The sequence below is a fragment of the Typopeltis vanoorti genome, chromosome 11 (genome assembly GCF_054136105.1).
Source record: "Typopeltis vanoorti isolate ZY-2024b chromosome 11, IOZ_Tvanoo_1.0, whole genome shotgun sequence".
Lineage (NCBI taxonomy): Eukaryota > Metazoa > Arthropoda > Arachnida > Uropygi > Thelyphonidae > Typopeltis > Typopeltis vanoorti.
In genome coordinates, this window is record NC_143559.1 from 71,974,237 (window position 1) to 72,000,471 (window position 26,235).

Here is a 26,235-nt window from a genome sequence, read left to right on the forward strand (position 1 = left end):
TCACATTGAGAATCCAACTCAGATCTTTTCCAACTGAAGTGCACAAGGTCCCATCCTTCTTCCAAATGTGCTAGTTTTTGAAATAAGCAGAACTTTAAAGAAATACAATTTATGAACAGTATTTTTTAACTCCATATCATGCTAATATCCTTATCTGGTATCATGAAAATGATCTCTCTCTCTCTCTCTCTTTCACCTCTCAGCTTGAGATGCATAAACACTTTGCTTACCTGCAAGCTAGCCTACTGCAGATGAATTGAAAGATCTAACAACATCTGGAAGAACATAAAAAAGCATCAAGTCACAACTACAAAGGTAATTTCTACATGATCACTACTCACAAAATCAAAAAAAAAAAAAAAAGGGGGGGGGGATGCTATGCATGATTGTAGCATATACCAATATGACCTTGAAATTAGCTGCTCTTTAAAACCTTTAGTCTATATATAGATGTATCAAATTCCAGGATGGGGAGGAAACTTGGGTGGTATTAATTCTAGGACCCTAGCCTTGGAGCCATCAGGAGTGCTCTTCCTAGGACTTGAGACAAAGATTGTGAAGGGGATCGATCCTCTATGGGTCAAGGAGAAAACTGTTCACATTTCCTTTAAATTATCCTGTGGACAGTTTAATGGAAATAGGCACAACACATAATAACAAACTGAATGATGGTTTAATGATTCCTTGGTAAGTTCTATATGTTTGCAAGATCAATGAAGTAATGAAGTTCAAATAGCTATTCTTATTATGTTTCCAAGATTACCATTAATTTTTCCAAATAGTTAAGTAATCTTTCTTTCCTAATAGCTACCTAAATCTATAATAATAGCATATAATAGATATCCTACAACCTTTTATGAGTGGAAGTGACACTGTAGTTACTCTGCAGCAAAATAATGAAGTATTTTGTTTCCATTCTCTCCTCTTCTTTCATTCCTATAGGTCTCTCTCATTCCCTCTCCTCTACTGCTATTCACTCTTCTAGCAGTAGAGGAGAGATTAGTAGAGTTTAGTAAGGAAAATTCTACAAACAGATAGAGGGGACAGCCATGGGTTCTCCACCCCCTGGCTAACTTCTTTATGGAGACCTTTGAAAAAAAAGCCTTAAACTCTGCCCCACATAAGCCCACTGTTTGGCTAATCTACATGGATGATATGTTTGCTTTTTGGCTGCATGGTCTGGATACACTCCACAATTTCTCCACACTTAAAAAAAATCAATAACCCAGGTTCCAGTTTACCTTAGAAAGGAAAACAGTCTCCCTTTCCTAGACACTCTGATTACATGCCAGCCTGATGGATCCCTGGCTTTCTCTGTTTACAGAAAACCTAAACATACAGGCTTTCACTAGCAGTCATCCCCCCCTCCCCAACAATATAGGATTATAAAAATCCTATATAACAGAGCAAAATTAATCACTTCAGATAACAATGCCCTAACTACTGAACTTAGCCATATCCTTAACACCTTAACCAATGGGTACAACTCTCAAAAAAATATTAATATTATTTTATATTACTGGTAATATAAAAATATTACCAGTAAACCACAACCCCATTCATAAGAAAGATTACTCTATATCTATCACTATTCCATATATCCAGGGTACATCCAAAAAACTGACAAAAATCCTAAGAAAATACAATCTCACAACTAGTTATAAACTACATAAGAAATTAGCATCTCTTATCCACTCAACCAAACACCAGCCACTTCCCCTAGACCTACCTGGAGTATACCAGGTCCCTTGCAGTTGCAAACTGTCCTATTACAGTCAAACAGGCAAGACAGCAAATATCAGGATATCTAAACATGACTACATCCAGTTCCACCAATACAGCTACTCAGGTTTTGCTGATCATGCATTGGACACCCACCAGAGAATACGCTGGAAGAAGGCCACTTTATTACACTGCAGCAAGTATAAGTACGGAAGATTGTTCCTTGAATCAGCCTCAGTTCTGAAAATCTTCCCAAACCTCAAGAAATTTGGGTGCATCAGACTGCCCCAAATTTCGGAAGCTTGCATTCTAAGATCATTTGACCAACAGTCAAGAAAACAAAATTTAGTCAAATAGGGAGCACCTTTAAGACTAGGATTGACTTCAGTTGCCTTTCTTCAGCCTCATTTGCTAGTGTGAGTGCTTGCATATTGTCTTGTGATACCTGAAAATGGCAATGTAAGATTGCCAAATTATAAGAAGGTATTGATTAAAGATTTTAATTAATATTCTAGTATAAGTTGTCATTTCCTGAAAAATTTAAAGTTACTACATTAAATCTGGCGTTCTGTTATTTGGTCACTTGCAAATCATTAAGAGCTATTTAACCTTCCTACTGGCCGAGGTGGACGAAACAGTGAGACCAAATTCCACTTCTTATCCATGTTATTCAACATGGTGTTACAGAATCGTATCCAGATTTAGCTGGACGTCTATAGACGTCATTGCAGGTTGGGGTGTTAATAAAGCCATAAACTTTCCAGTAGCACCTAAAACGGTTAATAAACTAGATATTATATACCACACTGAAAGAAGTATTAAATTTCTTCCATGCAATATAGATCATGTGGCAAGCATGGATCCTCCATGCTTGCCGCACGATCCGTCGATCCTCTCTAGCGTTGGTCCTCCTGATCCAACTGGTGCCGCTCTGCCGTGTAGCAGTGCCAGAACGTGTCCACAGCTCCCAACACTGTTGGACGGTATGGTCAGAACGGTTCATGTGTAAGACTATACGGCGTGCCGACCACCCTCTGTTTTTCAGGCCGATGATCATGCCTCTGTCAAAGTCCGCAAGTTGCTAAAATCAACATCTCTGGCATCTACTCGGCATTGTCACTCTGTACTCCAGCTTGCGTCGGCCGGTGCTTTTCGCTTTAATCGGCTATTGACTACACACCGGCTCTATAAGGCTGCTGGTTCGTGCTTGCAGCACCACTGCAGGGTGCGCAGACCTGCACAATCACACCAAACTTGGATCATTTCCATACCACCTCGCACTCTAGCTATCTGCTTAGTTTCGCCATTGTACCATGTTTACTTCCAGGTGCGCTAATTTCTTTGTCCGTGCGTGTGTGTGTGTGTAACTATAAAAAACAAAATAAACTGTAAAAAAATATTATAGAATACAGTAAACCATAGTTATTTCATATATTAAAGGTATATCTGATAAAATAAATCTAATGCTATACCATTATGACTTTAATGCTACTTTTAAACCACCTTTAAAATTACAAACATACTCAACTCCTCCAAGGATACCTTCCCCTAATGCCATGGCCCACCTGGAGTATATTGCATCCAGTGCACGTCTCACTTACCTTATATTGGTGAAACTGGACACACAATTCCAATGTGGAAAAAAGAACAAATGACACATTAATAATTTTGGTAAAGCAGGCCTCTATTTTCATGTGTAGGTTTCTGGGGTTAAGAAGTTCAATTGAAATATTCCGGTTTTGTGACCACATGTTTATTAGAGAACTGTTTTTTTAAAAAACTAAACAAGTACTAAAAATAATCCAACAAGTTTTATTAGTCATAAGACTAATATCTTTAGGGGGTAAAGAGAACTAACAGTTTAAAGCACAAACTATAAGAAATTATGAAAAACACGTTCATTTGCTGGTATTATGAACATCAAAAAAAGTTTGTTAAAAAACTGAATAACAGATCTACACAACTGTCAATGCATGTTAATTGGAGACAATGTTATTTGTTCTCGAGTTCTGCAGTTCGTGCTCACTCTGTCCGAGGTCTTGGATAAATTTTTAATAAACGATTACCAAACTTCATTTAAAATTAAACCTTAGTTTTTGTTACATTGCATAGGAATTTTAATATTTGCTGCCTCTTTGAATTTTCTTGTGAAACAATTCTTATCAATATAGGACATGTTTGTTCTATCTCAAAGTACATCATGACTGGTAAAAGCTGTGTGATATGTTAAGCCAGATTTATGTTCTCTCTTCTTTTGTACGTCCTTTTGATGTTCGCTCATGCGGATTTTCCCCGATCTCCCTGTCTGGCCCACATAGCAGATGCCACAAGAACAATGAATATTATAAACCCCTGGTTTTTTCCTTGGGTGATGTGGGAGTTTGGGAGGATGAAGAGATCTTGATATTTTTTCAAGTGACAGGAAAGTCACTTTTATTTGTTATAACAATTTGATCTAATGAACAAGCTCTTAAAACAAGAATTATATATTATTAGCAATGCATTTATAAATAATGGCCATCAATAAAATTCTTCATAAAACTGTCAAAAAATGCAAATATAGATTACAGTAAAATTATAGTAAAGATTATAGCTAGCCCACAGCATACATTAAACTGTTATCAGATAACATAAATAGAATTTTACACCATTACAATCTTAATGCTACTTTAAAACAAATTATATTTGAAAACCAATTATTTTAAAATCAATCTGATAATTATCAAATTAAAAAATATAATTCACCATCAAGGATCCCTTCATCCTTGATGTCTTACTCTTCATCCATGTCTTACATAATGCAAACTAAAGTAACTTGCAATGCTGAAGGTCATATTATCATAAACTCTCTCTCTCAGGTAACTTTCAAAACTTACCGAGTATACATCTGTTATAAGAAGATGTATACTCAGGTAAATAAAGATGTATAAAACTTACCCATGTATACATGGGTAAGTTTCATAGACAGTTTTATAGACAGATTTTATTGGCAGATGTATACACAAAAGTGTATACATCTGCCAATAACAAGAATGGACACAAAATATCCTTCATTATGTTATCTTTTTCTGTATTTAGTTTGCCATCTTCACTTAAGTGTACCTAAACAACATTTCAGTTACACATTTGCTACTGAGAAGGGAGTTGAAATTTTCTTGACTGTTTTCGTACAGTCATTCTCCACTGCAGATTTTTATAATAAATTTTAACAAAACTGTTTCATTGTCCTAAAAACTCTTCAAAATTTACAGCTGATATCTGAATCAGCTATTAGGTTTAATACCACTTTCCTTAATGATGTGGTCCACATATAAGTGTATTGTCACAGCAGAAATAATGTACAACCATTACTTATATTTGATTTAACATTAAACCATTTTTCTGGAATTAACAGGGAATATAATGCAAAGAATGACAAAAACAAATACTGATTTCAGAAAACTGAATAAATATGGAAATCATCCAAATATTATAATAAAACCAAAATAAAGATTTTCAACAGCACTGTTAAGGCCATATTATTATTATATGGATCATAGACATGGAAAGTGACCGAAGAAGCTAAATTAAATAGCTTTCAAACACAAAGTGGTTGCATAAAATATTAAAAATGCTTCAGCTCCAACATAGCAAATGAATTATATAAATGGAATGAGCAAAAGTGTATCACAAGCAAAATAAATAAATAAAATAAACAGATGGAAATGGACATGTACTGAGAATGGACAGGAGAGAGTAAACAAATATATGATTATTACTTGACACCTCCAAGAAGTTCAAGCACTCACTGTGGAAGGACACTACTCCATATAACCCATTGTTCATACTACTTACTGCTTTATCACATAGTGCCACTATCTGCCAACTTACAATGCTACCTACCATCCATTAATATTTTCTGTGTGCAAATTGTGTGTATATTCTCTGTTTGATTTGCTTATGTGGGATGAAATACCTAAGTTTCCAGGAGGGGGGGGGGGAACCTGCTACCTCACACTAACACACCTTCCATTGAAAAAGCCATTACTGTCACATTGAGAATCCAACTCAGATCTTTTCCAACTGAAGTGCACAAGGTCCCATCCTTCTTCCAAATGTGCTAGTTTTTGAAATAAGCAGAACTTTAAAGAAATACAATTTATGAACAGTATTTTTTAACTCCATATCATGCTAATATCCTTATCTGGTATCATGAAAATGATCTCTCTCTCTCTCTCTCTCTTTCACCTCTCAGCTTGAGATGCATAAACACTTTGCTTACCTGCAAGCTAGCCTACTGCAGATGAATTGAAAGATCTAACAACATCTGGAAGAACATAAAAAAGCATCAAGTCACAACTACAAAGGTAATTTCTACATGATCACTACTCACAAAATCAAAAAAAAAAAAAAAAGGGGGGGGGGATGCTATGCATGATTGTAGCATATACCAATATGACCTTGAAATTAGCTGCTCTTTAAAACCTTTAGTCTATATATAGATGTATCAAATTCCAGGATGGGGAGGAAACTTGGGTGGTATTAATTCTAGGACCCTAGCCTTGGAGCCATCAGGAGTGCTCTTCCTAGGACTTGAGACAAAGATTGTGAAGGGGATCGATCCTCTATGGGTCAAGGAGAAAACTGTTCACATTTCCTTTAAATTATCCTGTGGACAGTTTAATGGAAATAGGCACAACACATAATAACAAACTGAATGATGGTTTAATGATTCCTTGGTAAGTTCTATATGTTTGCAAGATCAATGAAGTAATGAAGTTCAAATAGGTATTCTTATTATGTTTCCAAGATTACCATTAATTTTTCCAAATAGTTAAGTAATCTTTCTTTCCTAATAGCTACCTAAATCTATAATAATAGCATATAATAGATATCCTACAACCTTTTATGAGTGGAAGTGACACTGTAGTTACTCTGCAGCAAAATAATGAAGTAACTAACATCTCAGCATCCAATATTTATCTATTGGATAATTTCAACTTTACGAAGACAATTTGATATTTTTCATACACCTCTTAAACATATGTAAATAACAATAAGTGAATTAAAATTAAAGAAAACTTAAGTTACCGTATATGTGTTGACTTTTTCATGCGTAATAAAGGTTCCAGTGTAGGCATTGTATAGAATGCATGCTTTGGATTCGTGACAAGTATAAGTGGCCATCTATTGAGGTTGTGATCAATGAAAGAAAACAAACCATGATCAACAGCGATCAAACGAAATCTGAAATTAGTTTCATAATTTTTTTTAGTAATTTACATGTCATAGCACATTTATATGTAAAATATCAAGTAAATTTCAATGTTTTTTTTTTTTTTTGGAATGAAACTAAAGTTTGAGTAGACAAATATACACATAAAGGGGAGAAGTGTAACGTAACAATTGCTTATTCTCTAAAGTTCTCCCCCAAAATTAATATGTTACAGTAACAGTTAATGGCATTTGAATTTTTTTTCCCTCTGTTCTTAAATAGAGAAACTTATTTTGTACAATTATGCACATCAATGCCTGCAGTCACTCATCAAATCCACAACTTAATGGTTGGAGAGGAACACACCATCCACTTCGATGTCTATGGATGTCTTTAGGATAGATCAATTTTAGTGACAAAGGAAAAGACGTTTTTTCTCAGAGGATTGCAAATGATGCAGCAGCATTGTAACAAGCGTATAACACTTCGTGGGGAATATGTAGAATAATGTGTAGTTACATGGTTCCACCTCAATTCCTTCATAGTGATTTTCACCACTTTCCAGCATACCCTCATATTTAAAAGAAAAAAATAATCAAAAATTGCAGGCGTAGACTTCTGGGGCTAATTGGTTCAAAAGATATATTTCGGTGATTACACCACATTGAAATAATAGTTCCTGACAAGTTTCGTAAATCGTAGGATTTACATCTTCAGGGGGGTAAATAGTATAACTTAAAGTTTAAACAAGAGAATTAATAAATACAAATCATAACTGTCTGGCTATTCATAAAACTCAAATAACAGAATGCAGATATAAAACGTTATTGACGTTAAACAATACTGGACGATGTCATGTGTTCTTGTTCTCGTTCATACAGTCCGAGCTCAGATTGAGGTAGATTTTTTATTAGAGCTGACCACACTTGATGGAGAATTAAACCTTGATTTTTATTGCATTGTATAATCAGAAATATTTTAAAGTGGCTTTTAATTGCTTAATGAACAATAAGCGTCAGATCTGAGAGAGCTTTTTGCACTGGATTAATTCTGTACAAAAATTAGGTCACATTTTCAGGACAGGCTTGATAATTTGTTTTCTACATGATAATGTTAATAAAAATAACACTTGATAATAAAAAAAAGTTATGTATTTATATTTATAAATTTAGGGACACAAAAACACACATGTTGAAAATACGTGTTTTTGTGTTATGTATGTTAGCATTTTCATTAAAGTTCCCATTTATATTTTGAAATATAAAATTTGTTTATATAAATAAAAATATGGTTCATTTTTGTCTTTATGTTTTATGTTTGTCTTTATATTGTTTTATGGTTCAATAAAATTGTTTAGCAATATTTATTGATTGTCTTTCAACATATCAAGCTGGGGTTTTGCAAGAATGTGCAAGGAAACTGGCAATGCCTCTGACCAAGCTCTTTAAGTCTCAGCTCTGGTAGAGTTCCAAGGGAGTGGAAAGAGCACAGAATGCAAGGGAATTATAAGGGAGGTTTTAAGATTGCAGTAGCAAATTACAGACCAATCAGTATCACACAGAGTTCTTTCGTTATGTGGCAAGTAAGAGAAAGAATAACTATGGAAGATTAACCTTAATAAGTGACGATGGTCACGAGGAGACAGAAGCAGATAAAACAGTCGAGTTACTGAGTGACCACTTTGTAAGCATATATTGTCCTAGTGAGGTTACTGCTTTAATTCATGTGACAGACACAAATGTGGGAACAGATGTGGATGAATTGGAGGTTCTTAGGATATTGCAGAATCTCAAATGTAAATACAGTTGTGGGATTAGATGGGATATCAGCTAGGTTTTGCAAGAATGTGCAAGGGAACTGGCAAATGCCTTTGACTAAGCTGTTTCATTTGTCTCAGCTCTGGCAGAGTTCCAATGGAGTGGAAAGAGGGTAAAATTATTCCTTTGCATAAGGAGGTTCTAAGACTACAGTAGTAAATTATAGATCAATCAGTATCTAAAGGTGTGGTAGTAAAAGTATACCTAGAAAAATGGTCAAAAAGAGAATTCAAGAATGAATAGAGAAAAAAAATATGATACTGTACAAGGGTCAAGATGGCTTTTTGAAGGGTTGTTCATGCCTTAGTATTTACAAAATTTACAATCTTTTTATAATAGAGTAACAGCTGAGTTGGATTTTGATGAATTTTGCAAAGGCATTAGACAGAATATCACATGAAACACTGTTACACAGATTAGAACAAATGCAGCTGGAGAAAAGGAATGGCTGCTGGACAGATATCAAATAGTAGTATACGGAGAAGCAGAATCGAGGCAAAAACAGGACTAGTGGTGTGCCACAAGGTTCAGTGCTGAAACCATTGCTGTACATAAATTTATACAGTAATGATATAGGAAATAACCTGATAGGAAATATATCAGTTGTTTGCTGATGATGCGAAATTAGGTAGAATAATAGTCAATCAAGGTAATGTGGAGAGCTTGTAGAAAGATTTAAATAGGCTGTCAGTATGGGCAAAAGTTGATGGTGTCAGTTTAATGTCGAGAAACGTAGAGTTATATTTTGGGATAAATAGATTACAAGCTGTGTATCACATTGATGGCACTGTACTCCAGGAAACAGATGAAGCCAGGGATTTAGGGGTAGTGGTAGACAGAGAATTAAAGTTTAGAGGGCATATTGCTAAGGTTGCTAAATTAGCCCATTAGATTACTTGGCTAGTGAAGAACACATTAACAAGTAGAAATAAGGAAATTGTAATTCCTCTTTATAAGGCCTTGATATGCCCACATCTGGATTACTGTGCTCAAGTCTGGTCCCCTGGGTTTCTTGGGCATGAGGAAGCGGTGGAGATGATTCAGAGACAAGTGACCAAGATGGTGAGTGGCCTGTGAAATGATACCAATGAGGATAGACTGAAGGTGTGTGGATTGCAGAAGTTGGCTGACAGGAGAAAAAGAGGGGATATGATAGAAACATTTAAGTTACTTAAATGGTTTTACAGGATTGGTGCAGGAGAAGTGTTTCAGCACTTGCCTAGAGGGACCAGAATAAAGGGTCATCCCTGGAAGTTGAATAAAGGTGTGGCTAGTAGGGGTATGATTACTCGATTTTTTGCTTAGAGAGTTGTGAATGAGCAGAATGGATTTCCAGAGTCAGCTGTGACTGCTTTGTCTGTTAATGGGTTCAAGGAGAGGTATGATAGACTGGGTCTCTCGTGATGGGTCTTCAGGATCTGCGGAGGTGCCCGTATAATAATACTACTAATAATTTTTTGAAAATGTAAAATTTATAAAAATGCTTGCTTTTAATGTACAGTAAACCCCTGAAGTTACGTGGTAGGTGGGAAAAAGCACGTAACTCGGGGTATAATTTTGCATGTAATTTATATACACAAACATACGATTGGGACCAAAGGTTTACAAAAACACCTATATTTTTTAAGAAATATAATCGTAATTGTAGTTTTTCTTATATAAAAAAAAAGGAATTTATTTCGATGTCAATGGTTTCATAAAATCTAATAGATTCGTCTGACAGCATAATGTCTTTTTCTTGTCATGCAAAATTTCTTCATAGCAAGCTAATGATTTTTTTATTCCTTGCCTTGTGGCTACAATTTGTTCTTCGTTAGAATCTATGTCCTCCAAAATCTGTAAATCTTTCTTTTGTGATTGTTCTTACTGTGGATTCCTGTAGATCGAACTTCTTTGCTAGCTCACAAATTTTCATTCCGCCTTCAAAATCCTTAATAATGTTGAGTTTTGTTTCCAAAGTCGATGCTTTTCTTTTCTTGCTAGCTGTAGAAGAATCGGACTTGCTTCTTTTGGATGACATTATTATTTTTTATGTGATAAAATTTTTATCAAGAACATAACATTAAACAATCGTAAGGTTTGTAGACTATAAAAATCGTGTATGAATGGAGACCACGCGAAACACGTCAGTGCTTGTTCACAGCATGTGCGACACTGGCGAATGCAGCCAGCGCCTGAAAGATACGACTAGTGGCGAGGCATTAAGCAGGATGGGATTATGTACATATAAGAAACCGCGTAACTCCGGATTTGTGTAAGTGTGCATCCTTTTCTGTAGTGTTTCACAGTGATCAGTATTCATTTTAGACAAATTACGGACTCTACAACTGTTAGAAATAATTATTTTAATTTCCCAACGTTTTGACTTTCATATGAAGGTCATCATCTGGAGTACACACACGTACAGAGAGAGAGAGAGAGACAAGCTATATTACATTTCACACAGTATGCTAAAGAGACAATGATTTGATCAACGGGTATTCTACTGGCCTGCCCTCAAGTGAAAATATAAAATTAAATTAAAATAAATAAATGAAATAAAATACACACCAAAATAAGCACACCAAAACATGGTATGAATGTAAATTTAAGGAGGCCTGTGAGATTCTTATCAACCACCTAATCTTAACAATAATGATGGTCTAAAAAATCCCAAGAATATGGAAGGCACATATTCTACTCACTTAACCTTTCTTCCTAAGAGTTAATTATAAACAGGACCATAAGGTAATCCAAGGTCTTACATTTAATATAACAATTGTCATGTTCAATTAGGACATCATTTTTACTATAAAACTATCTATATGAAAGAATGTTTCTCTGATGTTATCTTCAATAGAATATAGCTTTGATGTAGTTTTATTTTAATTCATTTATTTATTTTAATTTTATTTTATTTTCAATATAGGTCAGGCCAGTAGAATAACTTGATCAAATCATTGTCTCATTAGCATACTTTGTGAAATGTAATATAATTTGTCTGTATATATATATGTATCTGTGTGCATGTGCATACTCTAGATGATGACCTCATTATGAAGGTCAAAACGTTGGGAAATTAAAATAATTATTTCTTTCTAACATGGTTGCAGGGTCCATAATTTGTCTAAAATAAATGGTGTGCACCATGTTGATATATAGAATATTTATGATGGTAAAAAAGAATCATCATGCTTGAATGGATTTGGTGTTAGTTACGTGAAAAAATTGTTGTTTGGTTTCCCTAAGAAAACTATAGGAACCTTATTCAAGTGATGCGCCTGATTCAAAATGCTACAGTTATATGATGTAAATGAAACATTATACAGAGCAATGCATAGCCTGCACTTAAGTTGAAAGTCAGCTGTTAAAAATTGAAGGAGATACAGGAAGATGGTTAAAATAAGGTGAGGGATGTGTGTGCATGCACTATCTGTTGTATACAGAGACAGTGCACATTATGAAAGAAAGTGTCATTAAACCTGATATTCGATTCAGCTCTTTGCCTTATACAAATGATTTAATACATCGAATAGAAGTCATCAGGACTAACCCAAACTGAATAACTGATATTGCAATTTTTTTTTAAGAAAACCAAAAACAAGATAAAACTATGAACCAGGCAGGAACATGAAAAACCAACTGCATTCTCAAAGAAGTTCTCTGTTCTCCCATGGAGAACACATAGAACAATCTCTTGGCTATTTAAAATATAATATGGCCAATTAAATATGGAAATATGTAATAGAATAAGCAAAGCTGATATGGTGGGAAGTCAGCTGAATAAATTTATACTGAATAAGAGAAATTAGTCAAAACACTAAACTAGCAATACACAAGACTATTCAAACCAATGTTACCTTCTTGATCATCATGATAGATGGATTAGAAATTACATTTAAAAGACTAAAGGACAAATATGATTGCTGAGAAAAATTAGGAGTGAGCAGATGATATAAATTGATGTCGAAAATAATGATATCAGAAAGAAATCTGCATTATTCGTAGTCGTACAAACAGAATGGGAGAGTAAAATGCTGGTAAGAACAGGCAATGAAAGGACAGGAAAGAAACTCAGGACAACAGAGATGTATTTTTCATGGTATTAACAACACCACAAACACTTTTATCAACAAAGATGTTTTATTAACGCTAATATTTCGCTGATTTTCAACTCAGCATCATCAGAGCGCAACACACATGTAAACGCGACAGTGAGTGAGTGAAACAATATAATTGCAAAAGACAAAAGATCTAAAGTCCTATTTTTGGCGCCCTCTAACAGGAAAAAAAAAAAAAAAAAAAGCAGTTATCCAGGAGTTTTTTTTAGGATAACCGTCTCCCAAATTTTTGGCAAATTAATGCAACCATATTTGTTAAGGTTGGGAGAATTCTTCAAAGCCATTGCTGACTCAAAAAATAATCTTTCAGATCTATAACGACTCCTAAATAGCACATTCGTTTTCCTCCATCTAATCCTGTGTGAAGGAGTGTCCAAGGCGTGGTCTGCCAGTCCCGACTTGCCATAGTAATAGTAGCGAATGTATCTTCAATGTTCTTCCAGGTGGATGTTCACTGATTTTCCTGTTTGCCCATAATAGGCCAAGTCACAGTCACATGGAACTTCATACACTCCTGGGTGTGCTAAAGGGTGAAGTTTATCCTTTGGCGAGTGGATCAGAGTTGCCAGCTTGACATGAGGTTTGAAGGTGGTGCGAAGGCCATGTTTCAACAATACTTTGGCTATCTTTTCCGATGTACCTCTGATATAGGGAATAGAAATGGTCATGTTGTATTTTTGTGTATTAGGGGAGGGCAGAGTATTGGGCCTATGTAGTATTTTATCTATTTTGTAGGGATTGTAGCCGTTGGCTAAGAACGTATGGTGCAGGTATTGGAGTTCAGTGGTCAGAGCTGTATCGTTAGAACAAATGGCTCCCCTACAAAATAGATAAAATACTACATAGGCCCAATACTCTGCCCTCCCCTAATACACAAGAATACAACATGACCATTTCTATTCCCTATATCAGAGGTACATCGGAAAAGATAGCCAAAGTATTGTTGAAACATGGCCTTCGCACCACCTTCAAACCTCATGTCAAGCTGGCAACTCTGATCCGCTCGCCAAAGGATAAACTTCACCCTTTAGCACACCCAGGAGTGTATGAAGTTCCATGTGACTGTGACTTGGCCTATTATGGGCAAACAGGAAGATCAGTGAACATCCGCCTGGAAGAACATGAAAGATACATTCGCTACTATTACTATGGCAAGTCAGGACTGGCAGACCACGCCTTGGACACTCTTTCACACAGGATTAGATGGAGGAAAACGAATGTGCTATTTAGGAGTCGTTATAGATCTGAAAGATTATTTTTTGAGTCAGCAATGGCTTTGAAGAATTCTCCCAACCTTAACAAATATGGTTGCATTAATTTGCCAAAAATTTGGGAGACGGTTATCCTAAGTAAAACTCCTGGATAACTGCTTTTTTTTTTTTTTTTTTCCGTTAGAGGGCGCCAAAAATAGGACTTTAGATCTTTTGTCTTTTGCAATTATATTGTTTCACTCACTGTCGCGTTTACATGTGTGTTGTGCTCTGATGATGCTGAGTTGAAAATCAGCGAAATATTAGCGTTAATAAAACATCTTTGTTGATAAAAGTGTTTGTGGTGTTGTTAATACCGTGAAAAATAAGTCATGAATAACCATCAACGCCTAAGCTTATCTGTTAGATTAAACACAGATGTAGACTGACTGATACGGTTAACAGTGCTTCCCAGCCAACGTGCTGTGGCACACTGGTGTACCGTGAAAAATTTAACCGCAAAGTCCTAATTATGGGGCGACGGTACCGGAGGGCTAGGCTGCCAAGTGGTTCCTTTTTCTCTTTATTGCTCTTTTCTAGCTAGGTATATGTGAAGGCGACCTCCCACAATGTCATAGGTGCCATTCCTCCCATTACTCTCTTCCTCACATTTTGCATCTACGACTCAGAAGATCATTACTCTGCTTCAGTTTCAACTCGTCTGTTGTGTTGTGAGAGTACCAGTCGAGTGTTTCAATATCATTGTTGTAAGAACTGCGTTCAAGTGGATATTCAGTGTTGCTAAGTGGTCTGTGTAAAACACCTTAGCAGGAATGTCTTATTGCGTCTTTTTCTGAATTTGTGTTTTAACAAATGTGATAGTTTGTGAACATAAGTCGAATTGTTATTATTTGCTGACAAAGACGCTTTTTCCTGTTACTGTCAATTTATAATATTCATTTTAGCTTATGCTATAATGGTAATACAAGAAAGAAGTACCTTCGCATGATAAAATAAACACTGGTGAGTCATTTTTTTCTTATAGTTAACCATTTTTTCGTAATGTATTTTCTTCGGAATCAAAAGGTATCCGAGATATTTTTTGGACAATGATGCTGACATGAATTACAAAATGATTAATGTGTAATTTGTATAGCTTAAGCTTGGTAAATGTAGACTTTCTGTCATTAATCGGCATTTTCCTAACACAGTTTTGCATGTTCCGGTATTTTGGATGCCCTAGTTACAATGCCTATTTGATATCCTCGATTATAACGTAGTATTTTTAGTTTCATGTGATTTATATTTTTCTATTCAATGGCTTGTTTATTTCCATATATTTTAATTCTATTAAATTTAATTTTCAGTTACCCACAATAATGGACAAATATTTAAAAAAATCAGAAAATCCATCAAATTTGTGAGCCCAAGAAAGTGAACCAAAGAAAAAATTTAAGGCGCAACATAGTCATAGACCATATAAAGAGGATTATCTGAAATTTTGTTTCATGTGCTCCGATAATTCTTCTGTGCCTCAATGTCTCATATGCCTGGAAAATTTGTCAAATGAAGCGATGGTGTCAAGTTAACTACATCGACACCTTTCTACCAAGCATCCTTCATACATAGATAAGGATTTTAACTATTTTAAACGTCTGCGAACTCAAATTGAAATGCAAGTTCTTTCATGAGATCAGTCACAATGGTATCTAATGGAGCTCTAGAAGCAAGTTACAAAGTCGCGAGATTGATAGCTAAAGCCAAGAAGCCTCACATAATTGCTGAATCACTCATTTTACCAGCGTGTGTGGAAATTGTCAAAACTATGCTTTGAATCGATGAAGTAAAAGAAATTGAAAACGTACTGCTTTCAAATAATACGATCAGCAGGCGCATTGAAGACATGTCAGTTAGCATAGAAGGAACACTAATCCAGAAAATTTGCGAAGTTAAGAAATTTTCCTTACAGGTTGATGAAGCAACAGATGTTAGCAACTGTTATCAGCTAATTGCACTTGTTCCTGATGAGAAAGGGTTGAAAAAGCATTATTTATTCTGCAAAGAACTTCAGAAACAAACAACTGGGAAGCAAATCTTTAAAGTGATCAATGAATACTTTGATACAAACAAAATTTCATGGAAAAATTGCGCAAGTTTATGTACTGATGGCGCGGCTGCAACGACAGTAAGGGGTCAGAGGCTTGGCATCCGAAGTTCGGTCTGAAAACCCTGATGTTCAAATAATACACTGCTTTATTCATAGAGAAGCTCTCATGTCAAATAGTTTACCTCTAGAATTAAAGTCCACACTTAATGACATTGTAAAAATGGTGAATTTCATCAAAAGTAGACCACTTCAATCGGATCTTTTTTTCAATTTTATGCAATGAAATGGGATCAGAGTATCAATCTTTGTTGTTCCATACTGAAGTTCGTTGGTTGTCAAGATGGAGAGTCGAAAGAAGAATTAAAAGTATTTTTTGAAGATAACTCTCAGTATTCAGCTAAGTTGGAAGACGATTACTGGTTGCAAAAAATGGCCTACTTAGCTGACATATTTGAATACCTAAATGAACTTAATCGAAAAATGCAAGGACTGCTTGAGAATATATTAACTTGCACTGACAAAATTAATAGATTCAAAAACAAGATTCAACTTTGGAAAGATGTGGTGAAAAATGGTTCCCTTGAAATGTTTAGTCGGTGTTGTAGTTCGAATCCTAAAAAAGAACTACAAGAACTTGTAGATCGACACCTATGCATGCTTGAGAGAAAGCTTCATCACTACTTTGAATTAACGGAGACAAAGAAATTCGATTGGGTTCGAAATCCATTTGCATCTTCATTAGATCACATGCCATTCGATTTATCAGTGAAAGAAAAGGAGGAGTTATTAGATTTAAAAAGTGATTGTACCCTTGAAGTTGAGTTTAAGGATGTTCCATTATCTCAATTCTGGGTAACTGCAAAAATGGAGTTTCCATCCATCGGCAAAAAAGCTATTAACATTCTTTTACCATTTGCTACAACATACATGTGTGAACAAAGTTTCTCTTCTATGCTCACTATCAAGAATTTAAAGAGGTCATCATTGAAGAGTCTTGATCATGAATTGCATGTAGCTCTTTCAACCATAGACCCAGATATAAAAAAGTTGTGTTCACAGAAACAAGCCCAAGCATCTCACTGAAATGAGAAGGAATTATGTGTATTAACTGTGGCAAAAGAATATTGTAGATATTTATATTAATATTTAAAATGCTTATTTTGTCATTAAATTATTATTATTAGCATATTTATACATAGTATGTAATTCTTTTGTGTATAATTAATTTTACTTTTGTATTTTCACATAATTTTATAAAATAAGTGTTCTAAAAATTTAATCTCAGTTTCATTCAGTCAAATCTGACAATTTAGTTCATAGATGCGATATAAAAACTATGTCAAATATCAATCACTGAGGATGTATGGATTAGGTATTTTCATTCCATTTTTTTCGTTTATTTCGTGCTTATGACTGCATAAGAAGACTTATCTGAAATGAATGTCTAGCTGGAATGTTTATGTATTATAATGCAAAAATTTTTGAAAGAAAGATCTTATTAATTGAAGCCCTGTATGAAATAGAAGAAATTAATCATCTTAATAAAAAAATGTTCCTTCATAGTGTGTGTCGTGAAATTATTTATGCTTGTGAGGCGTGCCGTGACATGAAAAAGGTTGGGAAGACCTGCTTTAGAAGACCAAAATTATACTAGAATCCTGACAAATCAGATTAATCTGGGAAAAAACAAAACAAAACAAAAAAAAAAAAACAGGAAGCTAGTAATGACCTGTACATCTCTTGAGATGTCAGGAAATGTGATGATAAATCTATGAGTCATCAAGTATCTTTAGCCAAATTAAATAATTACTAAAACAAACTTGGCAAAATCTGCAATAAAGATAAAAATTCTGAAAATATGTAGACATGAAAAATATCAACTTTTTATTAATATTCCTATAGAACAGGTTACGTATTTTAACTCTTTAAGCACAATTTTTTGTGAAGATAAATTAAATATGGAAAGATACTAGAATAAATAAAGCTAGTATTATTGGAAGTCAAGTGAATCAGTTTATAAAGAAGAGATAAATCAGGAGACCTAGTAGCAGTACACAAGACATCTTTAAACCAATTTTATCATTGTGATCAGAAAGTTGATTTAAAAGTTAAACAGATGATAAAACCCTGGAAACCAGAGACATATGGTATCAATGACAGAACTATATGAAAATAAAAATATCAGAAAAAAACTTGACATTTATTAATCTACATTCTAGAATCTTAATCTAAGATGGCATGATAATTTAAACACAGAATGGAAGCTATAGGCATAAGTGTTTGAATCAAAATACATAAGAGAGAGACAGGAAAATGTGTGGGATGAAACAGTTAAATACTGCAGAGCACAATAATCCTGAAAAATTATTAGTGATCATTCTGTATGTCCTTTATGCACCAGCTGTCATACTTAATCTTGAATTCATTCACACCACTTGCACACACAACATTGAATGGCAATCCATTCAAACCATGCACCACTCAATAAAAAAAAATCTAGATCTCATCCCATACTTAGCAGCATTCATTCTCAACTTCCAAGGATGCCCTCGTTCCTTCTCTATCCTCCATAAAATAAACAATTCCAATTATGTTTATCAGTCGTGGGAATATTCAGTTCTTCTAGGATACTTTTGTTTGTTCGTTTTTCTGTCCAAGACACTCTTAACAATCTTCTCCAGCACCAGAGCTTGAATGCCTCTATTCTTCTTCTGTCATCTTTTATCATTGTCCAAGATTCAGAAGCATAGAGAAAGATCGAATAAACTAAGGTTTCTACAAGCTTAATTTTGGTCTTTTTGGAGATGTGCCTGTCTTTCCAGATCATAGTTAAATCAGTCATTACTTTTTTAGCTAGTGCTGTTCTTCTTCTTATCTCTTTTTTACATCCATCTTTTTTTTGTTATTATCACTCCAAGGTAATTGAAATTGTTGACAATTTCAATTCCTTCTACATCTATCTCTTCTGCATTGTTTAAAACCATTATTTTGGTTTTGTCTTGATTTATTCGTAAACCATGGCTTAAGCTTTCCCATTCTAATTGATTTAGGATGAATTTTAATTCCTGTTCATTTGTTGCTATTATCACTGTGTCATCTGTAGGTTATTGTAGGTTAGTGATTGTTCGGCCACCTAATTTAATGCCTCCATTCCACTTTTCTAGAGATCTTTTCATTATAGTTTCACTGTAAAGGTTGAATAGTAATGGTGAGAGTATGCATCCTTGCTCTTGAACCTTTTCAAATTAGAATGCAAGGGACACTGGGTTTTCAATTTTTACTGTTGCTTGATTTTGTTGATATAAGTTCTTTATGAGGGTTACTAGATGGTTTGGTATTCCTGATTCTTGCATGACATCCCATAAAATATCCCATCTCATACAGTCAAAGGCCTTGGAGTAATTTATAAAGCATAGATAAAGGCTTAAGTTGAATTCCCTTGCTTTTTCGATTATTTGTCTGATATTAGATATACGATCTCCAGTTCCTCGACCTTTTCTGAATCCTGCTTGTTCTTCTGAGATCTGATGGTCTATAAAACTTTGTAATCTTTCCTTAATGTGTAGTAAAATCTTGCTGGTATGTGGGATAAAGACAATGGTGTGGTAGTTTTCACATTTATTGTGATTGCCTTTCTCGTAAATTGGGATAATGTTGGAACTAGTCCAGTCATTTGGCCAGCTTCCAGTCTTCCAGATTTTGTTGCATAAATCATGTATCCAGTTGACCGCATTATCTCCAAGGTTTTTCAACATTTCAGCTGGTACTCAATCAGGACCTGGGGCTTTGTTATTCCTTAATTTTTTGATTGCTTGTTCTACTTCACTTTTGAGGATCTCCATTTCTGTGTTTTCCATAGCTCCTTCGTCTTCTTGTTGAATAGCTGGGTCATGTAAAGCTCAGTGTAACGTTTCTTTCCATCTTCTGGCTATGTCATTAATGTCAATTAAGATCTTGCCATTTTCCTCTGTAATTATATTAAGTTTTGGTTTGAATTTTTTGGTTATATCCTTAACCTTCTTGAATAAATCTGTTGTTTCATTAGCGTTGGAGTGTCTTTCTATTTCTTTACAGATGTTTTGGATATATCTATTTTTATCTTTTTGACAAGATTTCTTAATCTTTATTCAGGTAATTTGGGTTTTGCCAATCTGTTTTAATTTGTTTCCTTTTATCAATTAGTTCTGGGGTTTCTTTTGTAATCCACGGACTGCCATTCTTTTTTATTGGGATGTTTTTGGCTGCAGATTTGCAATGGTTTGTTTTAGCTGTGTCCAATGTGATTCAATGCTTTGTTTCTTGAGCTCTGCTTCAATGTCCATCGTAAATTTGTTGTCCATTTGTGAAAAGTCATATCTTTTGTTGCTGTTATTCTTGTTTGCTTTCAGATGGATCTTTAAATTAGAGATTAATAATTGATAGTCTGATCCACAGTCTGCACCTAGCAGTGTTTTAGTGTTATTGATTAGTATCCTCTATTTTCTGTCGATTAAAATATAGTCGATTTGATTCTCACATCGATCCACAGGTGCTACCCATGTGTATAGTCTCCTCTTGTGCTATCACTAACACATTGTGTTAGTGATTGCTAATTCCCTTTCAATGCATAACTCCAATAGTTTTTCTTCTCATTCGTTTCTAATTCCCAGTCCATATTTTCCAATGATTCCATTTAAGTGATCATGTACATTGGATCTCACCTTTAGCATTGAAATCGCCTAGAATTATTCTAATATCCTTTCTTGGTATTGTATCCATAGTTTCATTTAGATCTTTGTAGATTTTCTCACTTAATTCATCTTCTGCATTTGATGTGGATGCATAAACAAACTTGTATTAGCGTTGTTGGAATTGGGTTAGTGGTTAATCTTACTGTTATGATTCTGTCACTGACTGGGTTGTATCCTTTTACTGCTTTACTTATGTTTTTATTAACAATGATGGCAACTTCCCTTTTCACTGTTATTGTCTGGACCAGAGAAAAACACCTTGTTTCCCTTATGTGTTGTAAAATGACCACATTCTTTTCTTTCCAGTGAGTTTCCCCCAACCCCTAAGATTAGTATCTTATTGTCTTCCATTTTGTTCTGTATTATGTCTAGTTTCCCAGGTTGCAGGAGTCCTCTGATATTCCATGTTCCTATCTTGAAGGTCTTTCTGAGAGTTATTTTATGATGATCTGATTGGTGATTTTGTGGGCTGGGATTGTCATCAGTCTTGTTGACATCATTATTCCTCAGCCTGGTCAAATTTGGTCTTTGTTGCACATTCCTGCTAATATCTACAGTCCACAAATTCTCACTTTGTCTTCATAATCAGTATTCCACAATCCTGACATCATTTTTAGCACTCTTTTTTGCACTCCCCCCCCCCACTATATAAAATCAAAATGGAAACCATGAGACCAGATCTGCACACAATAGTCCAAGTGAGGTCTTATCGAGGCCTTGTAAAGAGGCAAAATGATATCTTTACATGTCAAAGTTCATTTCAACATTGCAATTATCTTTTGAGTTGAATTTGCAATCTTTGCTACATGGTCCTGAAGTTCAACTTTGTATTTATTAACACTCCAAGATCCCTAAGCGGGATCAGTTTATTCTAGCATAATCCCACTAATATAATACAACATTGGATATCTAATCATGCCCAAGTGCATGTCTTTACATTTATTGACATTGAACTGACATTAATTTTACCATGCTCACAATTCCAGCCTATTTCAAATCATCCTACAAGTGCTGCATATCAGCAGCAGCATTCCTGATTACCCTGCTTACCTTTGCTTCATCAGCAAATATCTGTATGTCACCTGTCAAATCCGTCCCAATGTCATTGGGAAGGATTTGATTCAAGCTTTATGGATTGAATAACAGTGGACCAAGGATTAATCCTTATGGTACACCACTGGTTACCTTAAATCTTGCAGACATCCATACCCTGTATACCACTTTTTGATATCTGTCAGTCAGCCATCCTCTTATCCATGCTAAGATTTTATAATCCAATCCTATATTCTCCAATTTATGCAATAGTTTTCCATTGTGTATGGCAAAAGCCTTAGCAAAATTCAGAAGTATCATGTACTAGACTTGTCTAGTACCACTGAACTAGACCAGGTACATTATTATAGAATGTGAACAAGTTGCTAAAACATGATCTTCCTTTAGTAAACCCATGTAGTTCATTGCAAAGTAGAGAATTCTCTATCAACCTATTTTTGAATGCAAGCTCTAACCAACTTTTCAAAAATCTTCACCACCACTCATGAGATACTAATTGGTCGATAGCTGGATACATCAGTCTTTGAACTGCCCTTGGGCAATGGGATGACCATATATTCTTTCCACCCCTGTGGAATCTTCCCTGTTCAGAGACTTAAATCATAATATGGCCTCATTAATGGAACAGTTAGTTCAGCTGAACACTCTTTCAGCACTCATGCTGATATCCCATCAGTTCATATTGCTGAATTATTATTCAGTTTGTACAACAGCTTTAGTACCTCTTCCTCGTAAACCTGGGTTTCTCCACCCAGTGAAGAGGTAGCAATAAACTCAAACCAGTATGCAACATTGAGTTCACTGCTACACCAGGTTAATAGCTTTAACAAAAACCTTCTTTTGCATCCATCACCCTCACACCATCTGCATCTAGTAGAGTTTTTCTTTCATATTCATTCTTACTTTTCCTTGCAGCCAATTCCTTTTCCATCCTTTTCTTATGAATCTCTTGGTTGATAAGATTACACATCCATTCGATTCCTACCTATTTATTCTTCGAACTCTCGGGACACATTCAACAACATTTAAGTATATTTTAAATGTTTCCCATGTGCTGTCAATATTCTTCCCATCCAGCAACTGATATCATTGCAACTAAACTCAGTATACGCTTCAGTTGGTCATAATTTCCTACTTTGTAGTACAGCGTGTAACCTTTCTGGAATGGAATATTCATAAACTTAGCCATATCCCAAGTGAGTAGCAACTGTCACCAACTGGAATCAGAATAATTACATCTTTAACTGAAACACCCTCTGACACTACAATCAAATCTAACCCTCACTGACAGAGTTCTTCTAGCATGCTGCTAGAGGAAGTTGTCTCGCAACAGCACAACAAATTCAGTTTCATTGTTCTCATGAGATTTTACTGATACTCAATCAATGTTTAGATAATTCAAGTTCCCCATTATGATACTCTTTTCATGCTCTTTGTCTTTATTTAGTGATGCAATTCTTCATCGCTAGCAACTGATCTACCAGGTCTGTAACAACATCCCACTATGTATATGATTTTGTTAGACTCCACCTCACACCACATGGCTTCGAACTCATGGGCACATGAAAAACCTATTAGTATTGCAGTCATAGGTCTCAACTCATGTATATACATGTACACACACACACACACACAGAAATATACACTGAGTTAGTTGTTCATTAGGAATACTCCACTGATTTACATATTCGGAGCGATAATGTACCATGTGATATCAAAGTCACATGCGGATACTATAAATGAGTACTCCTATCCTCTGAACATAACACTGGCCAACAAAAAAAAATTTTTTTTTCTGCTGATCATGATCTGACACTTGTTTTTTACTAATTTGGGTGCGCTGATTTCAAATATCGAACCCATTTTTCTCTATCACGTCAGGTTTTTCCTCTATGGCATTTTCTTTTTGCTAATTTGTAAGTTTTTGATAGTTTTAAGGAGGCAGTACTATTTAGTGGATCAAAAAAATCGATTTTTTAATATTATTTTCTGAAAGTATGTACTTTTAAAAATCTTTTCCTAACTTTTTATCAAGAAATTCGAAAAATTCCCGAAGATATAGCCTATTATTCAAAGCGGTGCGCAGATCAGAATCGGAGCGCTCACCGCTCTTGCTTGTTAGTAAACGAATAAATGCGTAAGAACCTGCAACGGCACATACTTGTGCTTTGAATGCGAGAGAGGCCGATAACCGACCTAATACATTTAGGTGATGAAAAGTAGGCGATCACACAGCAGAAATTGCTACAAACAAAAATTTATTCCTTGAAACTCATGTGTAAGTAAAATTGTTATTTTTTTATAAATATTCTTGTAATTTTTAATGAATATTGTTAAGTAGTTATGTATCTAATTATCGGCCTCTCTCGCATTCAAAGCACCAGTACGTGCTGTTGCAGGTTCTTACGCATTTATTTGTTTACTAACAAGCGAGAGCGGTGAGCGCTTCGATTCTGATCTGTGCACCGCTTTGAATGATAGGCTATATCTTCGGGAATTTTTTGAATTTCTTGATAAAAAGTTAGGAACAGATTTTTAAAAGTACATACTTTCAGAAAATAATATTAAAAAATCGATTTTTTTGATCCTCTAAATAGTACTGCCTCCTTAAAACTATCAAAAACTTACAAATTAGCAAAAAGAAAATGCCATAGAGGAATAACCTGACATGATAGAGAAAAATGGGTTTGATATTTGAAATCAGCACACCCAAATTAGTAAAAAACAAGTGTCATATAAAAGTCAGCAAAAATTGTGTTGGACTGTGTAATCAGTAAATGTTTATCAGTAATGGGGAACATAGTTAGATAAGCCAATTTGACCACAATCAGATAATTAAGGCCCAGAGGGCAGGTGCCAGTATTTAGGAAACAGCTGCACTTCTTGGTTGTTTCCGACTGGATTAAACATGAACAGACATCTAGCAGAAGGGCTCACATTGGTCAGCTATGCATGGTTGATAATAGAAGTGCGTGTTAAGTGTCATGACTAGTATCTCAACAACAACATCAAGAAACAGTCACACAGGTCACCCACCAGTAACAACAGTGGAGCAGTTCAACTCATTCCCACATGTACCATGCACTGTACCTTGCTTTTCCTGCAGTTCCATAGTCAGAGACCAACAAGGGTACCTATGATTACAGCCAGGCATCGGGAACATTTCGCACGATGCATGTGGAAATGGATCAAACTGCCTCTGATGACGGAAGAAGGCCATCTGGAGTAATGAGTACCATTTCCTGCTGCACCATGCTGATGGATGGGCTCACAATTGGAATAAACAGCATGAAGTCCTATTCCCTGGTTGCACAGTTGGGGGTTCAACATTCTAGTGGAGGTGGTGTTGGTCTCAGGAACTTTTTCCTAGCATGCTTTAAGTCCATTGCTTATTATCCCACATACACTGAATAGTGAATGCTACAGGACCTGTTAGCCAATCATCTCCATCCATATATGCAGGAGGTTTACCAAAGCCACAGTGCCATCTTTCAACAGGACAAGGCACCTTGTCATCGGGCTTGTAAAACTACTGAGAGGTTGGAGGGACATGACAACAATTTTGAGTACCACATTGCCTTGTCCCACAAATTCTCCTGACTGTAACTCAATTAAATACGTGTGGGATATGCTAGAGTGGGGTGTGAGAACTGCTGATCCTGCTCCACGGAATGAGTGAACTGACAGAGTTGCTGCAGCAGACATAGGTCGAGTTAGTTATGGAGGTTTTTCGAAACCATGTTGAATCTGTTCCTAGATGTCTGCGAGCTGACTGCAGACAGAGGTGGGCTAAAGCGTTCTTAGGTGAGTGTTCTTAATGCAAAACTAACTCAATGTATACACACCCCAGTGGCATCGAGTTGGGGGTTCAACATTCTAGTGGAGGTGGTGTTGGTCTCAGGAACTTTTTCCTAGCATGCTTTAAGAGTGCCCATTTAGGTTGGGTGTGCTGTCGTGTGGCTTATGAATCATGCACTACAAAATTCACGTCAATTTGAGTGGGTGATTGCATTTTTATTGATGTATGAAAGCTTTATGTATGAAAGATGCATGAAAGACATCAACATCCATCTTAATTAGCCCAATGCAATTAATTACAAGATACTTTCGAATAATTTAAGTTATCAATTAATAAAATTTTAAATGTGGAAAACATAAAGGTCAAATGAACAATAAATATGCTTAATATTTGCAAATACTAGAGTGAGACATGGATAATTTTAATTTTCATATGATTTTTAAATACAGCCATATAATACACACAGAAATTGGAAAAAGTAATCACCTAGGAAATTATTATTTTTCCGAAATAACTTTCCGAA

General features: G+C 35.3%; 1 protein-coding gene across 3 annotated transcripts in view; it reads right to left on the bottom strand.

The window, feature by feature from the left end:
- Positions 1-26,235, bottom strand: part of LOC150101723 (transmembrane protein 62-like) — a 280,792-nt gene that overhangs the window by 131,993 nt on the left and 122,564 nt on the right. For 2 of the 3 annotated variants that reach the window (XM_090400376.1, XM_090400378.1), the window contains exon 8: positions 6,793-6,948. The exons of the other annotated variant lie outside the window; for it this stretch is intronic. In XM_090400376.1, the coding sequence (XP_090256502.1) occupies positions 6,793-6,948 (156 nt within the window). The remainder of the gene's footprint in view (positions 1-6,792; positions 6,949-26,235) is intronic. 3 annotated transcript variants of the gene reach the window in all.